This window comes from Dromaius novaehollandiae, chromosome 11 (genome assembly GCF_036370855.1).
Source record: "Dromaius novaehollandiae isolate bDroNov1 chromosome 11, bDroNov1.hap1, whole genome shotgun sequence".
Taxonomy (NCBI): Eukaryota; Metazoa; Chordata; class Aves; order Casuariiformes; family Dromaiidae; genus Dromaius; species Dromaius novaehollandiae.
In genome coordinates this window covers 21,995,464-22,019,416 of record NC_088108.1, presented here as the reverse complement: position 1 = coordinate 22,019,416, position 23,953 = coordinate 21,995,464, and the positions used below count along the sequence as shown (strand labels likewise).

Below are 23,953 nucleotides of genomic sequence, written 5' to 3'. Positions count from 1 at the left end.
CTCCCTATCTTCTAGCTTGCATTTTGCATAGCGACAAAGAATTCTTGACTTCCAACCAAATCTTCATTAAAAGAAGAAATTTCAGCAAACACAAACCCTCAAAATAGAAAAGCAATAATCAAGCTATTGCACTGTTTTAGTTGGTACGATTCCAGTTCTGCCATCAGGACAATCTAGCTGACATTTGGCCTTGTCATATTTTGCTTCGGGACAGGATGAGCATCTTGTAAAACAGCATGTTTCTGCTATTCTTGCTTCAGTCAAGTTTTCAACAGCATCCTCTTTGCAAAAAAAACAACAGAAACAACTAAAGTTGCTGCTACAAAAATTGCGGTTAGAAGTCCCAAGGCATTTAGGAGAATAGAAAAAAAAAAAAAAAAAAAAAAAGAGAGAAAATGGATGCCACCTCGGACGGCTCACCTCGCCTGGTGACAAGGACAGAGCACCTTTGCTGAAGGCTGAGCAGAGCCAGGCACGATGAAGAGGTCCCGCCTGATATTTTTCAGCGCAGCAGTAAGTCTGCAGGCCATACACTGGGAAAGCACAGCGGCCAGAGGTCCCCGTGCTGTCAGCAAGCGTCCACGTGGACAGGGACATCTTCCACCCACCCAAGGAGGATTTGAAGGCAAATCGGGTATTTGAAAATCTCCTTCTCACCATACAGATAAGCATCCAGATGAACTGGCTCTCAGGACCCAGGGCTCAACCGAGCAGAGCAGCATCAGCAGACACCAGCAGCTCAGATGTGGGCACAGGGAGAAATTCACGGAGAAGCAGTCACCGTTTTAACAGATCTGGTGAGGTGACCTTGTAAATGTTTTAAACAATGCTGGTCTGCTTTCTAACACGAGCACAGACTCTGTTGAGCCCTGACGGAGGTCTGAGCGCTCACGGGTTTGCTGCCCAGCACCAGCGAAATAAGGGACCTGCTGTCTTGGTACACGTACCAGGTTGTTTCTCCTATGTGCAGATACACCAGCATGCAATGGAGGTGAAGGGCAATCTCCCGTTCCCACACGAATACCCACATCTGAGGAAAACCTCTCCTGGGAATAGACTGCAGAAACCATGAGGGCTGTAACAAAACCGTCATTGCCTGCCCTCCAGCGCTGCCACCACAACAGCACCTCCAGAGGCAAACCTGGGAGAAAAAGGGCTAACGAGAGGCAGGTCACCAAAGGTAAATCTCTGCTGAATCCCCGGAATAACATCTCGACACTGAGACCTCTGAGACACAGTCCACCACCAGGTAGGAGGATCGCAACTTCTCTCTAGAAAGCTCACTGCCAGAGACACAACGCGCTCTCTGATTTTACCTATTTTCCTTTGGAAGCAACAACATCTTTGCAATATTTATGATGGAGCTGCCAACCAAATGCCTTTCCTACCTGCGACGTGACTGCCCTCAGCAAACGCGCAAGGCGATGTTCAAGCCTGCAATTTGACAAGACCTTTTGAAACCACCCTGCCAAGAGGACAAGTCAGTGGCAAAGCAAGTCAGAAGCTATTAAAGAGTTACGGAGCTCAGTAAAGCAAGGGACACGCTGTGCTAATCTCGACTTGCACCCAGAGTCAGGTACAAGGTGGATTGCTGGCCCATCCCACCAGCACGACAGCCCCGCTGGTCTGGAGGCGCAGGGCCGCAGCGGGAGCTGCCTGCGGGGAAGGTGCTCTCCACGCACGGGAAAACTCGGCTGAGCCCCTGAGCTAGCAGAGGGGCTCCTGCTGGCCCCCAACTACAAATTCTCTCTCCCCTTGCAACTAATCGAGGGAGATCAGAAACGCAAAACTAACTGCAGGTTAGGCAAGAGGCACAGCCAGGCAGCGGTGCTGTTTTACACACACAAACTGCATAGCCATCTTTATATATCTTTATTGCACACATCTATCCTTATATATCTCATGGGATGAGGCCAACTTCCCTTCCCAGGACAAACTATTTCTGCTTAATTCTGCCAAATCCATCTGTTCCCAAGACAACTTTTGTTACTGCCTAACGCAGATATTTTGGAAGGGTAAATCTTCCCCCTCATCCCCCGACGACGGTTGCTGGATCACTCGGAACATTCCCAGGTGATGCTCTGGCCCCTAAAAGGGATTTACTTCTCCCGATGAACCCTCCAATGGTCTGAAGCAGCCAGATGCCTGCCGGTTCAGCCATGCACCCCGAAAAGCCGTCTCCTCTGCCCCAGCACCCGATGCCACTCAGGGCAGCAGCATCTCCCGCACCCCGGGTTTATTTTCAGGCTTCCTGGCCGAAGGCTCAGAGTTGTTAGTGGCACCTTGAGCGATGCATCTGTTTGCTTTGGGAACAAGACGCAGAAGGATCACGTGCGAGTACATTTGTAGCGCAGATTCTGGCATACATTTGCAACGACTCGCGATCTGAGGGAAAATACTGTAATTTATTCGCAGACATGATTTGCCACTGCCGTGGCATAAATATACGTGTGCGTATGGACATGTCTCTATTTTTAGAGCCACATGGACGCGGTGCAGATTCCACGGCTATCCCGTTTAAAAACAGGAAGGGCTCTTCACCGACCTGGAAAGTTTTCAATCCTTCTCTTATTGTAAACATTATCTGCCTTCAAAATCCTTAATGTGTTGCAGATGTGACAAACAATAAAAGACCTATCATAAAAAAAGCCTGCCATCTCAGTGCTTCCCACTGGGGCAACACAATAATGAATTTATTAGCATACAGTGCTCACCAGCATATGTTTATAGTCACTCACAAACTTTTGACTTGACAGTTTACAAGTATGTTTAAATCATTAAAGTTTAAGTTGACTGTCCAGCTATTACAGGGTCATTATAAATAGGAAACAAAGGTTACACTTTATACAACAGGCGATAAATCAAAACCAGTCGGTACTGAAAACTGACTTTTTTAAAAAAAAACTGTACTCTTTTTTTAGTCTCCAGTCTTTCAAGACCTTCCAAGGGGACATCATGGCGAGGCCAGTCCCGAGCAGCACGTTTCCCGTTAACCGGCAGGGCCAGCGGCACCCACGCAGGAGAACCTCGGGCTGCCAGGAGAGCCACCGTCCGACAACCAGAGCATCGGGTGGGACGGGACTGAGCCTCCTCATGCAAAGACCTCAGAGGGGGCAAAAATCAGACAACTTGGTCACTCAGCTTCTCGCCGAACCCAGCACCTGCACCCTGTCACCCATCTGTCCTCCTGTCCAGGGCACCGCTCATCCGCCACGGCATCCACATCCTCCTACAGTTCAGTTTGCTACAGACTCGGTCGCAACGCCGAATGTTTATGCGTCTCGTTAAAGCCTTTATTTTACATATTGATCTCACTACACGAGATTTTAGGGCAGGACCAAGAACCTGAGGCACGTGGCCCTGATGCAGCCCACAACCTCATCTCACAGGGCCACGTGAATTTTTTCTGTGTTGTTCTTGGATAGCGCAAGGACACATGTTACAGAGCAGCCTGCCAAGCCTATCTGTAAGGCAGATCCAGTCCTTTTCCGCTCCTATCACGGGGCCAAGGAAACTCCCAAGATGAACAAGGTCCCCTAAGAAACGATACACCCAAGCGATGTGCCCTGACGGCAGCCCCGAGGTTCAGCAGAGGCACTCGGATCCGCTCGAGGTGGGCTCCTGCGTCCCACCACTGCACCACGACACACGACCCATCGGCCGTCCCACCACTCTCCTCCTCTGCCTTAACAGCGCAGAGCATCCCGCACGTGATGAACAGGGAACCGTCAGCAACGCCGAGCCGGCTGCCCCCGCCCTCCGCGTCTCTGTGGCAGGGTAACCACCTCGGGATGGAGGGAGATAAGGCCACGCTGAACGTAGAAGTTCATTTCACAAAGTATTTCCAGATTTCAGTGCCTGGCACCATGTCACATCAGAACGCTAACCTAGAATTTAGAATTTGTGGAACAGCCGGGAAACATGGAGTGGTTTCTGGTCCCTTTTATTTTGTGTTATGTATATACGATATGATACGACGGAAAAAAATTAAATTGAAAAATACCCTTTCAAAGTAAAAAGAAATATCATTCTGAAAATGTTGAAAGTGTTTCCACACCATCAGCAGTTTTTCCTGGGCTCATTTCCAAAATAAGACTTGGACAGAGGGTCATGATTTATATCCAGTACCAACCAAACATGATTCTGTCACTGTCCGACCAACTTTGCCTTTATGCTCTGAAGCACAACACAAAACAGAGTATCACGGCATGCAAAGATGAGGAAGCGGAGGAGAGCTGGCCACCACACTGGCACGGCTCGCCTCCTCCGAGGCCAGTTGGTGCCTACAAGTTGTGTTGGACAAACCTACCGTTCTCAGCAAGCTGAAAGATTTAATCTGCCAGGAACACAAAGCTCCAAACCACTTCTGTCTTTTCACCATTTAAAATTAATATTTCACCATCCTGTAGCAAAGTCGGCAGCAAAAAGCCTCCAGTGGAGTAGCACAGGGAGGATAACTCCTCTTTTCTTACAACATGTTCATACACTGCAGTGACAAGAGAGGTCTAAATTGCTAGACAGGCAGGTTATCTGGGAGATCAATACAGTGATTAAACTAGCCTAGAGAGATAGAAAACGGCAGAAAGGATTATATACACAGCTTCAGAGATCAGCGGTGATATTATGGGAAAGGGTATAAGAGGAAATTAGAAACATGCTAAAATAACATAAAGGTGTGACACAAAGATCATGGAAAATGAAACACGTATCTCTGCTCGCAGCTCAGGACAATGTGCATCACCTGCATTTCCTTACCGTACACTTTGATATTTAGTTCTTGGATGAAAGAAAGAATATTTTATCCTTCTCTGAATTATATTTCTCTTTCAGACCTGGACTGGAGGACTTAAAAAGCCTTTTCTTTCCCTTAACTGATATTTGAATATATGTATTTTATATATTTTACATAATGTGTCAATAATCTTTGATATGAAACCAGCATTTAATATTTCAGGTCTCACTTCATTAAGGATATTTTAATTATCTCAGACCAATGGAAGGGAATTTATAAACATCTGTGCTTCGTTTAAGAGCCCAAATTTCCCTCTTAAACTTCAAAGCTGTAAAGCTGATTTTATCCAGGTTCAGTTGTCTGGTCTTTCGGAGAGTAACACACAGCGCTGCAACCAGAGCTAATTGGGCCGAGCCGCGAGCCGGCGTACGCTGGTGCAGCGATGCTCGAGCCCGGCGGACAACGCGCGTCGCCTAAGCACGTGGCCTCACCAACCCGCCTGGTCTCGCTTCCTCCCCCTCATAGGGAATGAGGGGTATGTTATTATTTATAAGGTGGCCTTGAAACCTTAGGAACGCCTGATGGCCGTTTTCAAAGCAACCAAAGAAATGCATCATACTGCTGGTCAGTATGACTTTAGGCTCCTAAGTACCTAAATTGCTTTTGAAAAACGAAGCTGAGATATCTTTTCTAAAAATCACAAAGATTGGAAATGACCAAGAGGGTTTGCTGCAGTCAGAGATGCCTTCCGACAGGCAGGAAGCTCATTTTGAAACTCAGGCTTCCCACGCGTGTTGGCAGCAGAGGGAAGGAGAGAAAAGGTCAGTTTTGGTACCTATCGAGAGGTTAAAAAAAAAGTTTGCAATCTCTCTCAAACCTCCCATCCTACGAGCTGCCCTGAGCAAAACCAGCCTGGAAAAGCATCACCGTTACCTTTGCAGCCGCAGTCCCAGCGGGCTCCCATGGCGAGCCAAGACGCAGCCCGGCACCGCCGCCAGCAGCCCCCGCGGACCCCCACAGACCAGCGAAGGCACCGTCCCCATCACCTGCTAAGAACCGGAGCTGGTTCCGGACTCGCAGCTCCCCATCTCCGGAGGCCCCGCCGCAGTCGTCTTCATCATCACAGTTGCCGCTTGCCGCCTCCTCCTCCTCCTCATCCTCCTCCACGGTTTTGCCCGGAGCTTTTCGGCGCGGCAAAGCCATCCCTTTCAGCAGCTGAAAGACAGGACGTGCCGCAGGGTCATCTAGCAGCGCCCCTTCGCCCCGCGCTTGCGAGGGGATCGGGCCTCAGCCCCTCTCCTGAGCAAGGTCCCCATCCCTTGCCGGAGCCAGGAGCGACGGGAGAGGACCCAGCGAGCAGCACGGATAATTCTCCCTCAAGCAAAACATTTTCCTCTGGAAGAGCTTAGGTTCGTTTGTGGACTCAGCTGCATACAAAACCACAGGAGAAGAAACAAAAAGAGAGGAATAAAGCCTGTCGAGCATCTCTGCCCTTCGTCGTCTCCCATTGTAAGCCTTGCACCACAGGTTGGAGCATGTCTGCAAGCCCCGAGTGACCCCACGCTGCCCAGGCCTCCAGACCAGCGACCAAGGAGGTCCTCCAGAGGTAGCCAGTGAGTCCTGCCATCAGGACATCTCTCAAGTCCTTGCATCACCCCAAGGTGACCTGCAAATCTCATTCCTTACCCTTGAAGTGCAGAGGATGCTGATCTAAGTTTTGGGGGTCTGCAAGGGAACAGCAGCTCAGAAAACCAGCCACAACCATAGCAGTAATACTACTGCTTTCTTGGGGGAAAAAACAGGCTTACAGTGATTGTCCGAAAGCAGCCAAGATTTGGAGGGAGAAAAAAAAAAAAAGTCAGATTGTGTGACCCGTCCCAAGGTAGGGATTTCCCTACACATCTGGGAAAAAGCCACAATCCAGCTTGTTGTAATGAGGGCAGGATCAGCTCTGCTGCTGTGGCCATGGCGAGCTGGCCCCATCCAGAGAAGACGCGGAGAACCGCCAGGACTGGCGGACAACTCCTGCAGTCCTTTGGCGCAGTCTGGAGCAGACGGGAGAAACCAAAACAAAGAGGTATTTTGAATCTCGGGCAGTAAATACCAGTCCGTTAACAACCCCAGCGTTTCTGCGGGCACCAGCACTGCTCTGGGCAACCCAGATACTTTTGATCATCTCGAATCCTATCACGTATGTTTGGAGGGTCTTTGTCCCAGCATGGCCTTCCCAAAGGACGGCAGCGCAACCGCAACGGGACTGCTCACAAACATCCTACTCACAGCTGTGCGCTTGGGTTGGACCCCTCATATCTCCTGATGTGTTTTTGGAGATGTCCATAGAAACAAGCGTTCAAACAGCGATGGATTCAGGAATGACTTAACCTTGGCAGGCAAAGCAAAGCAATGAATAATCTGTTATCTGCGCAAAGCAACTCCAGTATTTGCGAGCAGAAAAACAAATAAAATGCTTTAAAGTAAAGTCCTAACTAGTCATGACAGGTTCCACATCACTGGGAAGGGGATTCCAGCATCTTCACCGAATACAAAGTCAGGATTGCTATCAAAGCGCGGGTGGGAGCTCTCCGCGCTGCCCTTTCACAGTGCCTGGAAGGAACGGACATGCTGTAAGATATTGGCGTCCCCTTCATGCTGACTTTTTGGATTTTGTTATTGCTAAAATAACCCAACTATTTCATCATAAACCCAGATTCATTTTGAAAAAGTGCAAGTCAGATGGTTAATATATGCTGAAAAATTCTATCATTACCGCTCCGCTGTTAAAAGCCTTCTTGAATTTAATCTCAGCATTAAAAAAAAAAAAAATGAAAAGGATAAGTAACAGAAGATATTGCAAAATGGAAGCTTTCTGCATACTTCAGGGGTTTAGTTAGCTCCATCTATTGCAGCAATATGCGTGCCTTTCAAGGCATTTTTTAATATCTGGAATCTAGGTTATATTTTTAAACTATTAAGCTAGCCTTACAAAACAGTTCCTAAAATATTTAGCTGCTGAAGTTTATACAGCCTCAGAGGAATGCTTTCAGCATCTGGCTCTCCCTGTCCACGGCAATGTCCACATACCTTATTGTTTATATTAGCGTAGCATAACGTAATGGAAAACAAATGGCTTGACGCGAGACCGCCGCGGGTTTTCCCGGCCACGCCACTCGCGCGCCCCGTGTCCTTCGGAGAGGAGCAGCGCAGCAAACCAACAGCGGCTTTGGCCCACGGCTCCTTTCCAGAGTGAGAGGCGAAGCGGCCAGGTCAGCACACCCCAAAAACGCACAACTTGCTCCCATGTTAAGGAAAACACAGCTCCTCTCCTCAAAACACGCACGCATGGAGTCTACTCCTACGCGCTCCGCACTCTCGGCAGGAGCCCAGTGATGGGCAGCTGGCCACTCCTCTGGACCTAACCGCCACGATGACAAGCTGCCGCTGTCGCACACTCAGCTCCCAGTTTTCCAAGACAAAAGCTCCGTCCACACCAGCCTCAGCCACACGTCCCCAAACACTAATATCTGCAAGGAGGTTCAGCAAGTCAAGTTTTGCAGCTGAACCCCATGATAAGAGTTGGGAAACCCACAGACTAAGAGTCACTAGAGTAGCATGGAGCGATGAGGAAGCCCTACTAGACTAGCAGGCACGGATGGTGAAGCCCAACATCTTCACCCCAAAGCAGGGCCCTGCTGTGCCCGGCCAATGACGCTGGCAGAGGGCAAAGCCCCCCGTTGACACAGCTGGGGCCAGAGGGACGCCTGTCCCAGCCTCAAAATCTACCGACACCGTTAGGAGACGTAGCGCTTGATGGAGATCCCACCCCTACCATGTTGTGTCCTGTTTGTTCAGGGGACATGGTGGGATGCCTTAGCTTCGGCAAGAGCAACACCACAGTCATGCCCATCTACCATTACACAACCTCCACGATGGTCCAAGTGCTTTATGAAATTACATTTGGTGGCCTGAACATAGCTTCTCCGTCCTTAAATAGCAACCAAAGCTAACTACTACCCTAACATTACAGTTTATTCATGTCCTGTGGTTTAAAGCCTATGGTAAGAGGCAGGAAAATACATAGTCCAGTGATCGCTAAAGTAGTATGTAACAATGAGATAGTCTTAACTTAATCACAATTCACCCAGCTGTAAGAGTTTACAGTCATATCTGTTCTTCTCCACAAAACCATAAAAATACACTAACATAAAAATACACTAATGTACCCGATGTAAACCAGGGAACAAATTGTGGGACTCTGTGTCCAGGCAAGTGTCTCTCCCAAAGGTGTCCGCAGGGCATGTTATCTCTGTCTCCAGTAACTAATGCACAATAATTACGGAAAGAAACACATAACCTTTGCTTCTGACCGCAAGCATGGCTCCGCCGGCCCCAGCGCACATCAGCTGAGCACGCAGCCCACATTTTGCTTCCAATCCAGCCACTTTTAAACCGTGACCCTCTAGGAGCGGCGTGGCAGCAGCGTTGCGCCATCCCCAGCGCCGCGTCAGCCGGAAGGGACGTCGGCGCCGGGGGCACCAGGCATCTGGGCGGCTCGCGCATAAATAGCTGTGACTTGGCTTGTTTCGTGGCCTCGCCGGAGCTTGAAAAACAAGATCAGGATGGCGCGCCGAGCGTTTCTGCAAGGAAAGCTCTGCAGGGCCTTCCAGCGCGGTGGATGCAGATTATTCGTAGCCGTGCTGTGACCAGACAGAAAGCGAGGCAGCAACGCGGGGTAATGACTCAGCTGGATTTGGACGAGCAACCACGCGTTGAAATCTTTATAACGCCTCATTCTCAACAACCACTTTGCTCAGAGCTCACCGTCCTACCAACCCACTGAGCCACCTGGTCTGGTTTTTCCTATTTTAATACAAACAGTGGGAGCTGCAACACACTTTTTATCATTGATCTCCAGTCCTTGGAAAGAAGTCAACACTGTGTTCCTTGGACTAGAGCTTAATAGCTGTTTTCTCATTTTGGAAACTATGTTCCTGGTATTGCAAATATCAATTTGGACAATACCAAAATTGTGCCCACAAATTCAGATAAAATATGGACAGTGAGATACAAGTACTGTGCTCCTTTAGGCCAGAAATCATCTCTTTCAACATACTTCAAAAATATGTAAAGCAAAGAGAACAGCCAAACATTATTAAGGAGAATAGAGGACTTTCAGAAAAACATTTAATTCCTTCATGAGTTTAGGGGAGAAGTCTGACTGATATTTGTAATCTTTTGGTGGACAGAGCTGTCATTTAATTTAGCTTGCATGACTGAAAGAATTTAATAAAAGTGTTCCACAGAGTTTTGCTGAAATTCTTAGCATGTTTTTAGTAAGCCCCTGGAATACGATCAAACCTAAAAAGCTGGAGAGAACGAAGACTGAACTTGCAGCTAAAATAATATTCAGAATTGTAATATATGTTTAATAAAGTATTCGCATCCAGCAAAAAGTGCCTTCTTGCAGAAACTCTTCTGGATCACCAGCCCTGTGTCCATCAGCGCTGCTGCGCGTCAGGAGGGGCACCCTGGGAACCGACCGCAGCAGCGAAAGCCAGCCTCCGGCTCTGCTATAAACCCTCCCAAAACTCAGCTAAACCCACCAGCTCAGGACTGTCCGCTGAACTTTGGATGCCTTCCATCAGCAGTCTCAACGAGAAGGTCTCGAAGGAGCACAGCTATTCTTCCCTTTGCCTTGTATGAGCTGCGTTCTCGCTTTTGGGGACACAAGTGGCCACCCTACTTTCTATGTAATTACTGAAATTCCCAGGAAGTCACATTTTTCTATTTTAAATTCCTGCCTGCTGAAAACATTGTTTGGGGAGAGGAAAAAATATATATATATGAGATAGCCAATCCTGACCTTTAAATCTGCAATGCTGAATAATTTACGGGTGGCTTTTAAATCAGGACAGCATCATGGGAAATGCACAGATTTTCACACGATACTGTTCCCTGTTAACAGCTCATTACAACATACAGAAGTGTACTCCCGTTATGAAACACAGCTGGTGCTGTTTTGCCTACAAAGGTCATTATCTGAGCCCAACAAGAATTGGGATAAGGAACCCATTTTAAAAGGGTGAAGCTGTGGATTTTTTGAAAACTCATGTGTTTTGAGTTTTGTGGCATGATCGTATACAAGCATGCAACAGGAAGAATCGATTCTCTTCACTTCCTCTGCTTATTAGCCCAAGAAATAGCATGGAAAAAAATATCTTTTATTAGCAAATACTTTCTTTATTATTTGACAAAGCCTCATCTCAGGATTCACTGATAGCCTCCACTCCACTCTCTTATTTCCCAGCTCCTTTCGGTGAGCCAGAGCCCTCAGCGGCACAAGACAGCACATGCAAGCAGAACCTCAACGCAGCATCAACAGCATCATTTTTGCTTGCTTCTTTACAAGCTCTAGAGAGATTTCTCTCTGTCTTGGGCGGCAACAAAACGCAACACATATTGCAGTAAAACTCAACAACCCCTGGCACCAACACCAAATTCCGTTAAAAAAAGTGGGGATTTAAAACATTAAAAATATTTGTAAATATTAGGATCTGTAAATATTAGGATTCGGATTTGGCAAGGGCGCGTGTGTATACACAGGCAGGTACCACCGCCCTTTGACGACACCGTCACCCCACGGGCTGGGGAGCCCATTTCAGCAGGAGGACGCCCGAGCTGTGCTTTCGCTGCGGTCCTCCCCACTGATACACCTTGGCAGTGCGGATGTGGTGCCGAAGAAACCTGTTCCTAATTGTACTCCTATTTCAAGCTCAGCACAACAAGGAGTAATTGCTAATCAAATGTTAATAAAGTGGAAGCAGGCTTTGGACCTGGAAAAGTCATTTTCAGCACTTAGAAAAACAAAGAGTTGGGAACGTCAGCTGTTTTATCAGCTGCTCCAAAAGCACATTCTTCCCTTCCCCACGCTGCCGGCTTTGAGCGATCTCAGATTTTGAGCTGCAGACAGACAGCTGACGCCACACCCGGCGGAGCGAGGCCCGTCCTGCCCCGCGTGCCCTCCCCGGCACCACCGGTGGGTTATTTGCACCTTGGGGCTCCACAGCAGCCTGGCAAAAAGGGGCGATCCATAGCTCAGAGTTAACGCTGTGCTCTTCAGCCACAATTACGTCTTGCTGTTAACTGCTATCATTCCTCCCACTCACCCCCAAAATAGCATCTTCTAGAATAGGAGAAAAACCCTACTGTCCTCACCTTGGATCTACCAGCACAGCAGGACCCCCTTCACCGCCTTCGCAGACTCCAGGGGAGACATCCTCAGCTGCCAATAAATGAGTTTTTCTGGTCCCTCTCCTGATAGCATGAAGAGGCTGGTGACAGTAGTGAATTATTGGCCAAGGAGTGGCCCTATTTTTATGGATCATCAGCTTAATTCCAGATTAGCTATCAAAACCGACAACATCCCCATGGGTGAAGGAAGACAGATAAAGACCCCTAGATGTTGACTGTAATTAAAACAAATCCATACTGGAGAGTAAATCTCTCCTGGCAGCCGAGGGAGCTGACAAGCCATTACGAATTCCTCCGGTTCAGGTCACCGACGCACGGGACGGGTTGCTGAGGAGCTCTCCACCAAAGCAAGGTTAACAAACCTGCGTTGGCACCACGACAGGCAGCAGCGTCAAGTCCTGGCCGCTCTCTCCCAGATAGGGAAAAGGTGTTGCTTCCCCAGCCCGAACAAACGCTCATTCATCACAGGGCACATACAAAAACCAGATGACTTGGGCTTTATGATCAGCTCATTCACCTTATAGGCAGTTCCTTCCCCTTCTACCCCCGCAGCTATTTATGGCTTGTTTTTGTGTTGCGATAGGAAGGAACAGAGAACGGCGTGGGTATGGAGAGGGGCCACCGGGCCGGGCCAGCCTGCTACAAAACAAGGAAGTGCAGGTCTATTCATCACGGCTCGCTCCTGAACCCCACGTTGACGATGACACCCTAGAGCTGCTGCTTCACGAGCTTCTGCAATGTTCTTTCTCCTTCTTTATGTTTCGGAGAGCAAACCGTCCCTGGTACCTTGCTATCCCTTATTACACTCTCTCCATCTCCATTAAACACATCGAACTCCAAAAATCCATCCTTAACTTCACAGTTGCATCAGGCAGCACATGCCCTCTTTAGCACCTTATTGGGGTCTGGACCTTTTCTCCCCAGGATCAGATGGACTCCCATGATCTACCACTTCTCTTTTGTCTATAACTAATGTAGAAATGCAGCTATTTCCTGCAAACACCTCTTTCAAACTCCTTTTCACTTGCCCTGGGCTGACCGGCATCATTTCCACAGTCTTAGACTCTGCCACGGTGCCCACAGCTGCTCCAGATCTGATGCTATTCATGCCAGAACACCACCTCCTATACTACAGGCTTCCTGAAGATATCTGAGGCACAATCCAGGAAACCATTTGCACTTACACCTGCACCTTGATAAATGGGAGAACACCACGTTCATCCTCTGGGGTGGACTTTTAGATCTGCAGCGGGGAAAGAGCTGACATTTCAGAACCAATACAACATGCTCTCAGACTGCCCAAAAGAATGAAACGAGGAAAGAGAACCACCGAGAGAGCTGTCTTCACCAGGCAGGTACCCACTTAGTCCTGACGAGGGATTGCTCATCTGTCAGGGAACGCAGGTGGCAGAGAGGACCAGCCAAGGGCAGTGGTGGATGACAACACGGACTGGGCTGACACAGACATAGATGGCAACACAGAGTTGTCTGGAGCACACGCAGAGCAAGGACACCTTGCTACTGACAAGCGCTGTCTGCCTTGACTCCTTCCCACAGCATTTGTATCCCGCTCTTCATACCCTTCCTCTTTCTCCCCACAGTTTCTCAGTCTCCTCCCCAGCAACCCCAGCTGCCTTGCACTCTCCCTTCCACCCGCTCTGCATCACTCCATGAAGTAGAACCTGGACCAATTTCTCCACCTGCCAAGCAGCCACCCCTCAGGGGGTTGGCAACTCAGATAAGGAGGGGTGTGGGAGCTTACGTGGGCCAGGACCTATCACTGCTATTAGCCATATTTTCCGTGTTTTGTTTAGTTATGTTGGAACAGAAGCTGGCTATGCTGTCCAAACACAGCGCAGAAAGGCCCAGAGAGCACGTCACCAGACTACAAGACAGGAGACAACAAGCAGCAACAAAGTAGGTGCACACAGAAGAAGACAGCTCCGGTAGGAAGTGGAGCAATCAACCACTGACAGTCTGGTAAAGGGGCCCCACTTTTCTATAGTGGGGGAAGCAGCATGTCAAAGGCAGGGCCTGAAGTAGAGAGCAGGTCCCTGCAGCCTTTTCATGGCTGGTTCACCCCGAGCCCAAATCAGAGCAGCTGGGAGATTTCCTGTTGACTCAGGCTCCTTGGCACCAGGTAGGGAATATCAAGCAAAGAGCTGCTCCAGAAGGACGTTCCCCCCCTTCTCCTTCTGCCACACTGCAAGCCAACGAGAGGCAAACCCCTGTCCCTGCGGCTTCCCTTTTCCCCCAAAGCTCCCAACAGAGAGGGAGTTCTCAAATAGTGCATTTTTGTGCGCAACCTGGTCTTGTACCAAGGTTTTTGCCAGAATACCTGCCCCTTTCCCTCCAGCTGCCACCTCAAAGGTGATTTAGATCAGGCAGGAAGGGAAGGACTCAATGCTAAACAAACCCCAAACCTGTTATAACAGCTAAGAAGGAGATCGCTGCCTACCTGCCTTCCCCAGGGACCTGCTGGCCATTTGCACTGGGGACAGGTTTGGCTGAGCTGAGCCCTAGACACGCTCCTCTGCTGAGCAGCCCATCACTCTCTTGAGGACCGCAACCACACTGGCACATGAATACCACCAAGCAGCCGAGATGTCACCTGGGCTGACGGTCAGGCCACCGACTTTCATGCCTAATCCTGCAATGCAACCACCCATCTCACAGTAAGACAGGGCATCCTCACCGTGGGCACATACACCGGGGACCCACCTGAGCCTACGTTTTGGGCTGCAAACCTCCCTGGAGGCCTAGGCTTGGGAAGGTGCCCCAGTGTGACTGACAGACATCTCGCTCCTCTTGCTCCCTAAAGGGCTAGAAGCCCTTTAGACACTGGGTGGTGGGGGGAACCTGTTGACCCTCTTACTGCTCCCAGGGAGGTCTGATCAGAGAAGGGAGCACCCAGAGGTAGTGGTACAAGCCTACCACTCACAGTCCTGCTGCCATGAGTATTTATGCACTTCACGTTATACAGGCATTCGTCTGAGATGAGCCAGACCAGAAGTAATCCCAGAAACAGGGTCTCTCCAGCCACCATGGTCCCTAACAGCTGAGGGCTGGGCTGACTCCTGGGCTGGGTCACAGCTCCCCTCTGACTTCAGAGCACAGCTGCTGCCTGCCAAAACCCAACACGAACATCTAACATCATGGACGCAGCTTCTCAGGTGTCAATGCTGGCACCTGGCTCCTGGGATGGGCCCACAGGCAAGATGAAGAAAAATCCAAGCTCCAGCATCAGCACTGGTGATAAACCGGATTGCAATTCATCACCAATACTGAATGCATCCACCAAAAAGGGGACCCTTGAGGACACAGCCCTCCAGAGGTGAGCTGATGGCATGGAGCAGAAGGAGCCCTGTGCAGGGCCATTCTCCCACGCAGAAGCACGGCCACCAGCTGAGCAGCTGAAGCCGCTCCATGTTTAAATTAGGCTCAAAGCTAGTGACTTTATAGCCTCCCCCAGTGAGACCCAACACTCACGGAGGAAGCCCTGAAAGGCAGTTACACAAGGCTCAACCCCAGCACTTAGGAGCTTATGTGCTGCAGGAAAAGGTCAGTAGACTCCTTCCCCGCTTGTAGGTGGAAGGTATTTGAGGGGCCCTGCCAAGAATAAAAAAATGAATTCCTGCCCATCACAACGTATCGTGGTTACTTGGACGTGCATCCCAGGCCAGCTGTCTCCTAGTTCCTCCCACAGCATTTCACAGGATAGCTTCTTCTTACACATGTCCTCAGAAAGACCAGCCAAACACACCTTTTTTTTTTTTCCTCTCTCCTCTTTTAAGTATTGTCCCTTAACAAAACAGTCAAGCAAGGCCATACACAATAAATATTACTGCAATTTAAACTTCCGTTTGGTCTCAACATTTTGTGATGCAAAAGCCGTCTCTTGTGGCACATACTACAATAGCACGAGCACTACAATGTAACGTGGCCTTTGCAGTTAGTTACATGCCAGAGCCAAGGCAAGGAGCTTAACAAGCAATGACATTAACTGCCAAAGTCCTCCCATGCTGCGATGGTTATTTACACAAGCACCAACACTTACAGGTTCAAGCAGCCCTACTGACTAGGGAAGCTGTCTGCCATCTCAAAGACCTGCCTAATTACAGACATCTGCTTCATCAGCAGGTGTAACAAAAGGAACAAGATTACAAATTATCCATTACCCAAAATGTACAAAACTTCATTCACTCTGACAGCAGCACAGCTTGGATGAAAGCTTACATGGCTGCAGCGCTTTGTGTCGGCTGCTACCGACCCGGAGGTGGGCAAGCGCGTTTGGAGAGGGTCCCAGCAGCAGCCTCGGCTTCTCAACAAGCTGAGACAGTGCTTTTAAAAAGGGAACGCCCTCTTTTAAAGCAGGATTTCTGCATAGGGTATAGAGCTGACACCTCTTCCACTTGAGACCAGGAAAAGCGTTCATGACGTTTGTTACAAGAAAGGCACGTTATGGTGCCCTAGCGATGACTGGCAGCCCATATGTCAAAAGAGATGCCAAATCAGTAAGTGCCGATTCCTCCAGCACCATAATAATACACAAATAACTCCTCCGGCACTAATAATACATAAATCCACAGTAGCCTGTCTGAGCTGGCAGGACCTGAAAAGACTCATCTCTTAGACACCCTTGGCTGGCGCCTAGGGAGGCTGCACGGCTGCCTGCCAGAAAGGTGCATTCATCGGCTTTCTTTCCCCAGAGAAGCCAATATGCACCTTGCTCCGCTCCTCAGCGGAGAGAGTTAGTTGGTGAAATAGAAGAACTGCACCAGCAAAGTTTCCAGTTCGTTCATCCTTGGTGCCCAGGTACAGATGGGATGGAGTGGGACCCTCCTGAGGGACACAACTTAGGGTATGCGCGCAAGCCACAAGAGCCTGCACATAGGGCTGGTGGCACAGAAGGACACTCCTTGCTTTTGCCTATCCCACCCTGTCCATTCAGAAATGCTCTGCTGATAAGCCGTTCCTCTGAGAAGAAAACCACACAAAGCAAAACCCAGTAGGAAGGAGAGCCAGCATCCAGGAGCTCTGCCGACGGGATTAGCTCGGCCTGCCTGGAGCGGATCTGACATCATTGCTTTTTCCTCCTTTCCCCTGAGGACATCATTGCTAATGGTTGCATGCCATCAAGTTGGAATCAAAAGTAACATTATTGTTACTGATTCCTTTCCTAAAGGACATAGGCAATCAGATTTGTTCTCCAGCCAAAAGGACCATAGGTTACCTTCTAGGCCCGCTCTGGAAGATGAAGATTAGCTCCCAGAATCCCAGTCCCATCTCATTCTGCACCATATTTTAAAAACTTTGATAATAAGTCAAAATTTGGAGAAAAATATACAAATGAGAAACCTCCCAATCACTCCATGAACTCTGGAGAAGGCTGCATGCTTTGTTATTGGAACTAAGTATCAAAGAAAACAAGTCAGGGAAAGTTTTTCACAACTTCAGGCTGAGAATTTTCCCCCAGACTCCTCTCAGCAGATACAAATTGTAACCAACAGCAAAAACAAAGGGAAAAAGCACAGTCGCATCTATCGAAACAGAGCAAAGCCCATCTTCAGCAAGCCCTGGGGCAGCACCAAAACCAGCTGCTTCCTCACGCTCCATTCACAAGACGCCCAGGGATCATCAGGGAGGACAGCTATCACCTACACTTTCTACTGATTAAATTACTGGGCTGAGTCAGAGCACAAGGTGATACTTGACACAATTAACGAGGCCCAGAATAACCGTAATTAACTCTCAGTTTGGTATCAGCGGATCCACTTGCCGATGTGTTTGGCTGCACAAGGATCCCAGGTTTGTTTCCTCCACAACAGGATAAACTCCAGTCCTGGTACAGGATATCTGGTGTTTGTTTTCAAGCGCTGCTGTGCATCAGCTGCATGTTTTGGACACAAAAGAAAAGAATTATCCCTTTTAAAGGGATTTTTTTCCAGATGATTTCCAGGGCATTGTTTGGAGCCCGCTCCCCGCAGGACACACCTGACCGCACCTGCCTCATGCTCGTGGGGACCGGCACCGGGGCTAACGCCACGGGGCAGAGGCGGCTCCCGTTTCTCCCACCTCTGTCCTGCTGCTCCCCACTTCCAGAGGGCTGGGAAATTCCAGGGGAAGAGCGATAAAATGCTATTTATGTATGTTACCTGGATGCCATGAACGCTGAACAGACACTGGTGTGGAAAACGCCCAGAGCTCCAGCCAGTCCGAGCTGGGCCACCTCAGCTTCCTGCTTCTGCTGGGAAAACTGAGCAGCAAGCTCCACTGCCCCGGAAAGCTTCATCGCTCCCGGAGTCACAACGGAGCTAAACGTCCATTTGGATACTAGATGAGAGGTGAAATGTCACCAAGGGATAGTATGATCCTTGGAAAAGAAAGTGATTAGCAAAAAGAGGAAATACAGGTGAGACTTTCCTTTTTCCTAGGGATAATTGAGATAAACAGCTTCACCTGGGAATGCTCCTTTCCCAGCCCTCCCCTATGTATTCCTGAAACTCATTGCCCGAAGACAGATGGAGCAAGGAAAGATTCAACCTTGTCTTGAAAATGACAGCCCTGCATTCCTGTTATTAAAAAAAGAAAGAAGAAAACCCATGTAGCGCAACCTACAGATGCAGCATTCCCACAATAAACCTGGGAAAGCCGGGACATCGGTAGATGCAGCCCTCATGTATGGTAGCCAGTGCACACAACCTTCAGCTCTCGCTGCAAACGAGAACAGGGGGAAGAATGCTTTAGGATTAAAAAATAAAACAAAGCAAAGTATGTTCACACTTAATTACATTCTGATTACCAAGCATCACACATGCCCCGATTTAACCAGCCTGGTAGAAATCCGCAATTCCTGCTTCCATACGGAATCGGAGGCTGCAAGGGCACGTTAACGGGGACTACGGCTTTGGAGGCACGAAAGGACAACGCAGGCAGCCTTTAAATACCAGCCCCAGACTCGGTGGAGCTACAGATTATTTGGTGCAGTAAAAAGAGGAATTAGCCGATGCATTCCAAAACGCATTTATCATTAAAATAAAAATCTTCTGTCGTTTTATTTAACAGCCTTAGCAAGAAATAATTGCAACGTCTGGCTGCATTTGACGACATGTGGTTTTAATACTTTAATTGTTACAAACTGTTTAATAATGTCGAACAAAAGGCTCGTCCAAGTAATTTTTCTGTTTATTAATAATTCCTTTTGAGGACTTGATAAATTATATTAGGTGTATACCGCACTTCAGTTACCGTGGCGTTAATGTATTACATGCAAGAGTGGAAAAATGAGCCAAGAGTGACTCCCGGCCCCAGGCCGCCGGGGCAGCGTCCCGCAAAGCGTTTCGGAGGTCCCCGCCGCGCTCGGTGTCTCGAGCCCGGGGCTGGAAGACCCTTGGGCACAAGGGCATCCGACGCTCCCGGGCCCGCTCTGTTATGCTCCGTTCACTCGAGCCATAGCCTTTTGGCCTCTTTCCGAATTAACTCCTGCGTGACCTCCGCTGCGAAGGAGCAGGCCGTTAAACCTACAAATCCTATAATCCTACAAACAAATATCGGATATGCGGGTTGATCCAGCCAGCCCCAAGCAGAGCTACTGCAACTCGCAGCGCACGAGATTTTGCAAACTCCAAGCGTATTCCGTCTTCAGTCGTTCACCCCTCTTTGCCTACTTTTTTTTCCATCTATCCGGAATGCTTTACCTCCTCCTAAACTTCAAAATTTGGTTCTGGATCCTCCTGTAACCCCGCAAAGAGCAGCATCAGGCTCTTTCGCAGGGCCCTCGCTGCAGGATCAGGTCTTTACGCTAAAAGCAGGAAGGCGGTGAGATCCTGCTCTGCGCAACGGCCATAATACTCCAAGAAATTGTCCGTTCCCCGTATTTCCAAGGAAATAAATCAAAGTTAGTTTCTCAGGGCTTGTGAAAGCGTATTGCCTGGATTTCAATCCCCAAGGGGTTTCTTCCAAGAGCTTATATGGTAGTTAGATTTCTGGCTAGAGAATATGCAATATGATAAAAACACAGTTCCTATACAGAGCAATAAATTACAGATTGTTTGATGTGGAAACCAAAGAACTGTCAAACTCCAGTATATCTGAAATATTTTAAATGAGCCCTGAACTCCAGTGTCTGGAAATTTACAGTACGTTTCCAGGCCTTGCAGTCTTGTGAAGACATCTCCCCCACTTCATTTTCCTTTGATGGATTTTATTCTTACTGGTTTTTTTCTTCCTTCCCAGAACTGTGGTGTTCTTCCTAGAGATAGTCCTACGATAAACAGCAGGGTTTCTCTATGCATAAAAAGGGACGTGAACCGGGCGCTAGCTTAAACTTTGGGAGAGCTTCCTCTGCTACAGATTTTCTATGTGGCCAACTCACTTCTGCACGTCGCCCGTGCACCTACAGAACAGGGACAGCAACCGCCCCAGGTCACCGGGTGGTTTTGCAGATAAATGCAAGGCGCCCAGCTCCACACGTGTGCTAAAACTGGAACCTTGTCCCCATCTGTCAGCCCTCTAAACATCCTTGCGGCAGAGGGAAACCGACTGACCGGAGGAAAAAATTCACCTTGCACTTTGCTTTTTGACCAGGGAAGCCACCAAGTCACCAGGAACTCGGTGAGGCCTCACGCTGACATTGAACAACCTTTCAATTGCATTACAGTTTCACCTACAGGACGAGTGGAAACCCTCCAAGCTACAAACAGACCCTGTCCACCCTGGGAAATACAAGTTACGGACCAATTCAAGCTCATTTTCCTGAAGGTGACCCTTGGCCTCCCAGCTGAGATAACAACGCTAATACTTATGGATGGGCTGTTCATGCCTCTGGGCACAGAGCAAAAATAATTCAAATCACAACTTGGTAGACATCTAACAGAACCAAAAAAATTCTCATTTTCAATATGGCAATAACAAACCAGCTCGCCCACTGACGCAGAAAAAATAGCACCACCCACAGCCATACTTTCAAATGCAACAAAAATGGCCTGGAGTTTTGATGTGATGAGTAGGCACCAGCACGTGTGACTCATCCAGAAAGGACTGACCTGAGACAACACATTCCTCAGACAGCCGTGGTTTATTCATTTATTTTAGCTTGACAAAAGGCACACACTTACACAAAAATTAATAATTTCTAGCAATTTTTTTTTTACTTCCCCTTTTCTCTGGTTCAAGTTTTCTCTACTCCTTCAAGTCTCTGCAGATTGCATTCGAATACACAAACGACGCTCTCATTTCACACTGCAAAAGGCAGAAGAGGATCTCTCACACACACATACGCTTCTCCACGTTTGGTTTGAGAAGACACGAACTACTTGGTGAGCATGATTCCCTCACGCAACACGTTCACCAAGCTCAGGCAAGCTCCAAAAGCTCAAGCTGAAAGAACCCACATTTTTCAGTAGTGTGAGCAGCCTGAAATAAATGGAAGCCAAGTCATCAGCAAATTGCAGACATCATTAACAAAATCCACAAGTAAAGGAAAACGCTGTGGAACTCTTAACAAAAATTGCACTGAATAGAATGGTTCCCAAGTCTACCCACATTCGTGAAATCTTAGCTACAACTCCTCCAACACAACCAACTAGCAAGAATTCATTATATACTGCTAGATCCATAATACACTACTCATCCCGTGGGGAATCCAGTTCAGAGCTCTGAGCACTAGAAACACTCAAAAAGATGCTCTTTTCTCCAAAAGATGCTGGACATTTGAAAAACCTTAAAAGACGCTGTTCGGTTGAGTTTGGCAGAGAAGTTGTTTTTCACCCCTGCCCAGCATGGGAGTCCACACCGCTTCCCAGATCCGCAGCCAACACCTGAAAAACACAACTGTAATTCATCCAGAGTTGCTCCTTCCGCATTTCCTACTCTTCAGCATTTGAGATGCCTTCCAGATGTGATGGAGATCACCAAACTTCAGCAGGCCAAGTAACTAATGCAGTGGTGAGCTCTGGCACCCAAAATCACAAATGTAACTACTCTCTGCAGTTATTTTACTAGGACATGAGCCACTTGCCTTAGACTATCGATCCTCAGCACTAACAGCTAGGTGCATACCTAATTTGCAAAAATCACTTTCCAGTTCCTCCTGATTTTATTCTCAATTCCCGCCTGTCTCAAATGCGACTTTATAAGAGGGCTTGATTTTTCAAATTCTTGTACTTATACCACTAAATGCAAAACAACCCATCTGTCTCCCACAACATTGCTACAGCTTTCCAGTCGGATATTGCAGAAGAACAAGGGAAAGCGGTGCACGGCATCACGAGCCAGCTCGCAATATTCACCCACTTACCCCTACTTTTCCCAGGCCAGCGCCTGACCACGGCAGTCGGCTGCTCTCAGCAGCTGCTTCAGCCGAGCTGTGTTTACCCAGGGTCTCTCGCTCCACGACTCTCAGCTCCTCGGCAGCCTGAACGCTTCAGCAAAGACCTAACTTGACCCAATCTGGCAGCCAGCATTTCACAACCGCTTTGTGTCAGCAGTTTCAAGCACACTAATAACCACATTTTGTTCCGTGCGACTTTCTCGCTGTGAACGGCAAAATATCATTATCACCTGCAGGTTGAAGCCTGCCCTCTACCCCACTTAGCAGGGAGCTGATTATGCTTTTTTCTTTTTTTTCCCCCCCCTTTTAGTAATTGCAGGCTGTTGGCAGATGGCATCGCTCTGCGACGGAAGGCACGCGTGACGGCGAGGCGGGCTGAGCGCGGGATCCCGCGCAGCAGGGCGCTCGCCGGGGACCCGCATCCCGCGGCACAGACTCCCAGACGGCAGCCAGCGAGGCGTCCCGCGTCCGAGGGCACGGGGGTTAAGCCGGGAACGGCTATGCAAACAGGCCCAGCAGCAGGAAAGCAGAGGTTAGCAGAAAAGTCGCTAAGCCAGCAACTTCAGGCAGATCGGCCCCAGCAGCCCACCAGGCCGCGAAGGGCAGCTCTGGTTTAACCTCAGCAGCCCGCCGCTGCCAAAACCCTCCCTTTGGAGCATTTCTGAGCGAGTTCCCTGGCTGTAAAAGCCCCCTCGGGAGAGACCGGGCAGCTCAGCTGTGCTCAAAGACCGCCTCGCTGCTGGAGCGCTTGTCCCAACACAGCATTCCCAGAAAGTGCAGAGGTCCGAGCTATCAAGCTACTGAAAACAACCCTTCTTGGAGTTACTCAGTGACCCAGGCACGAAAGCAGAGCCCAGAGCCAGACCGGAGCCGGCTGGTCGGCGGGGGCACGGGCTGACACCAGGCAATAGCTCTGGGAAGTTCAGCACTTGCCCGAAACACCCCCAGGCAGGGCCCCGCGCTGCAGGACACCCGCTCCGCGCCCCGCGACCTCCGTCTCCCAAAACCCCCGCGGCACATGGAGCAATGCAAGAAACACTTCTGCTTGGTCCCCGCAGGGCTCAGCTAATGCTCCTGAGTTAACAATTTGCTAATACTGTTCCAGTTGTCACCCCAATGTCAACGTTTCATTGCTCACCCGAGCACACGGTCCTTCCCCCTGCCCGGCTGCAGGACTCAGGGCTGGGGGGCTGCAGCAGCAGACTCCCCCCAGCAGCTGCACCGTGCAACAGGCAGCTTCTTCCACCAGTCTCGCATCCATCGCGGGCTGAACACCATGCAAAGGTGCCACCTAATCCCTCGGCAGCTGTGGTGCTTGTTCACAGACCTAACCTGGCCTGATGGGTAGAGACAAGATCGAGCTTGTACCTGCACGGATGAGGACACGGGAAGGGAGCTCTCTCCCCCTGCGGAGAGGGTCTCACTCAGCTCTGCCACTTCTCCATTCAACACCAACTTGTCCCCGCAGTGCCCAGGCAACGCCAAAGGGAATCCTTTGCCCAGAGCTGACGTCAGGCACGTGCCACGTCCACCCATGCCTGGCGCTTCGGGCACTGCTGTCCATACCGGTCCTGCCCCGGCAGCAGAGCTCCCTGCCCCTGCACCGCAGGGATGCAGGGACGTGCCCGGGGCACCCAGCACAG

The 23,953-nt window shown here is 49.3% G+C and overlaps 1 protein-coding gene across 2 annotated transcripts in view; it reads right to left on the bottom strand.

The window, feature by feature from the left end:
* Positions 1-23,953, bottom strand: part of GPC3 (glypican 3) — a 127,828-nt gene that overhangs the window by 19,999 nt on the left and 83,876 nt on the right. The window contains exon 7 of one of the 2 annotated variants that reach the window (XM_064518327.1): positions 5,779-5,947. The exons of the other annotated variant lie outside the window; for it this stretch is intronic. Within the exon in view, the coding sequence (XP_064374397.1) occupies positions 5,779-5,947 (169 nt within the window). The remainder of the gene's footprint in view (positions 1-5,778; positions 5,948-23,953) is intronic. 2 annotated transcript variants of the gene reach the window in all.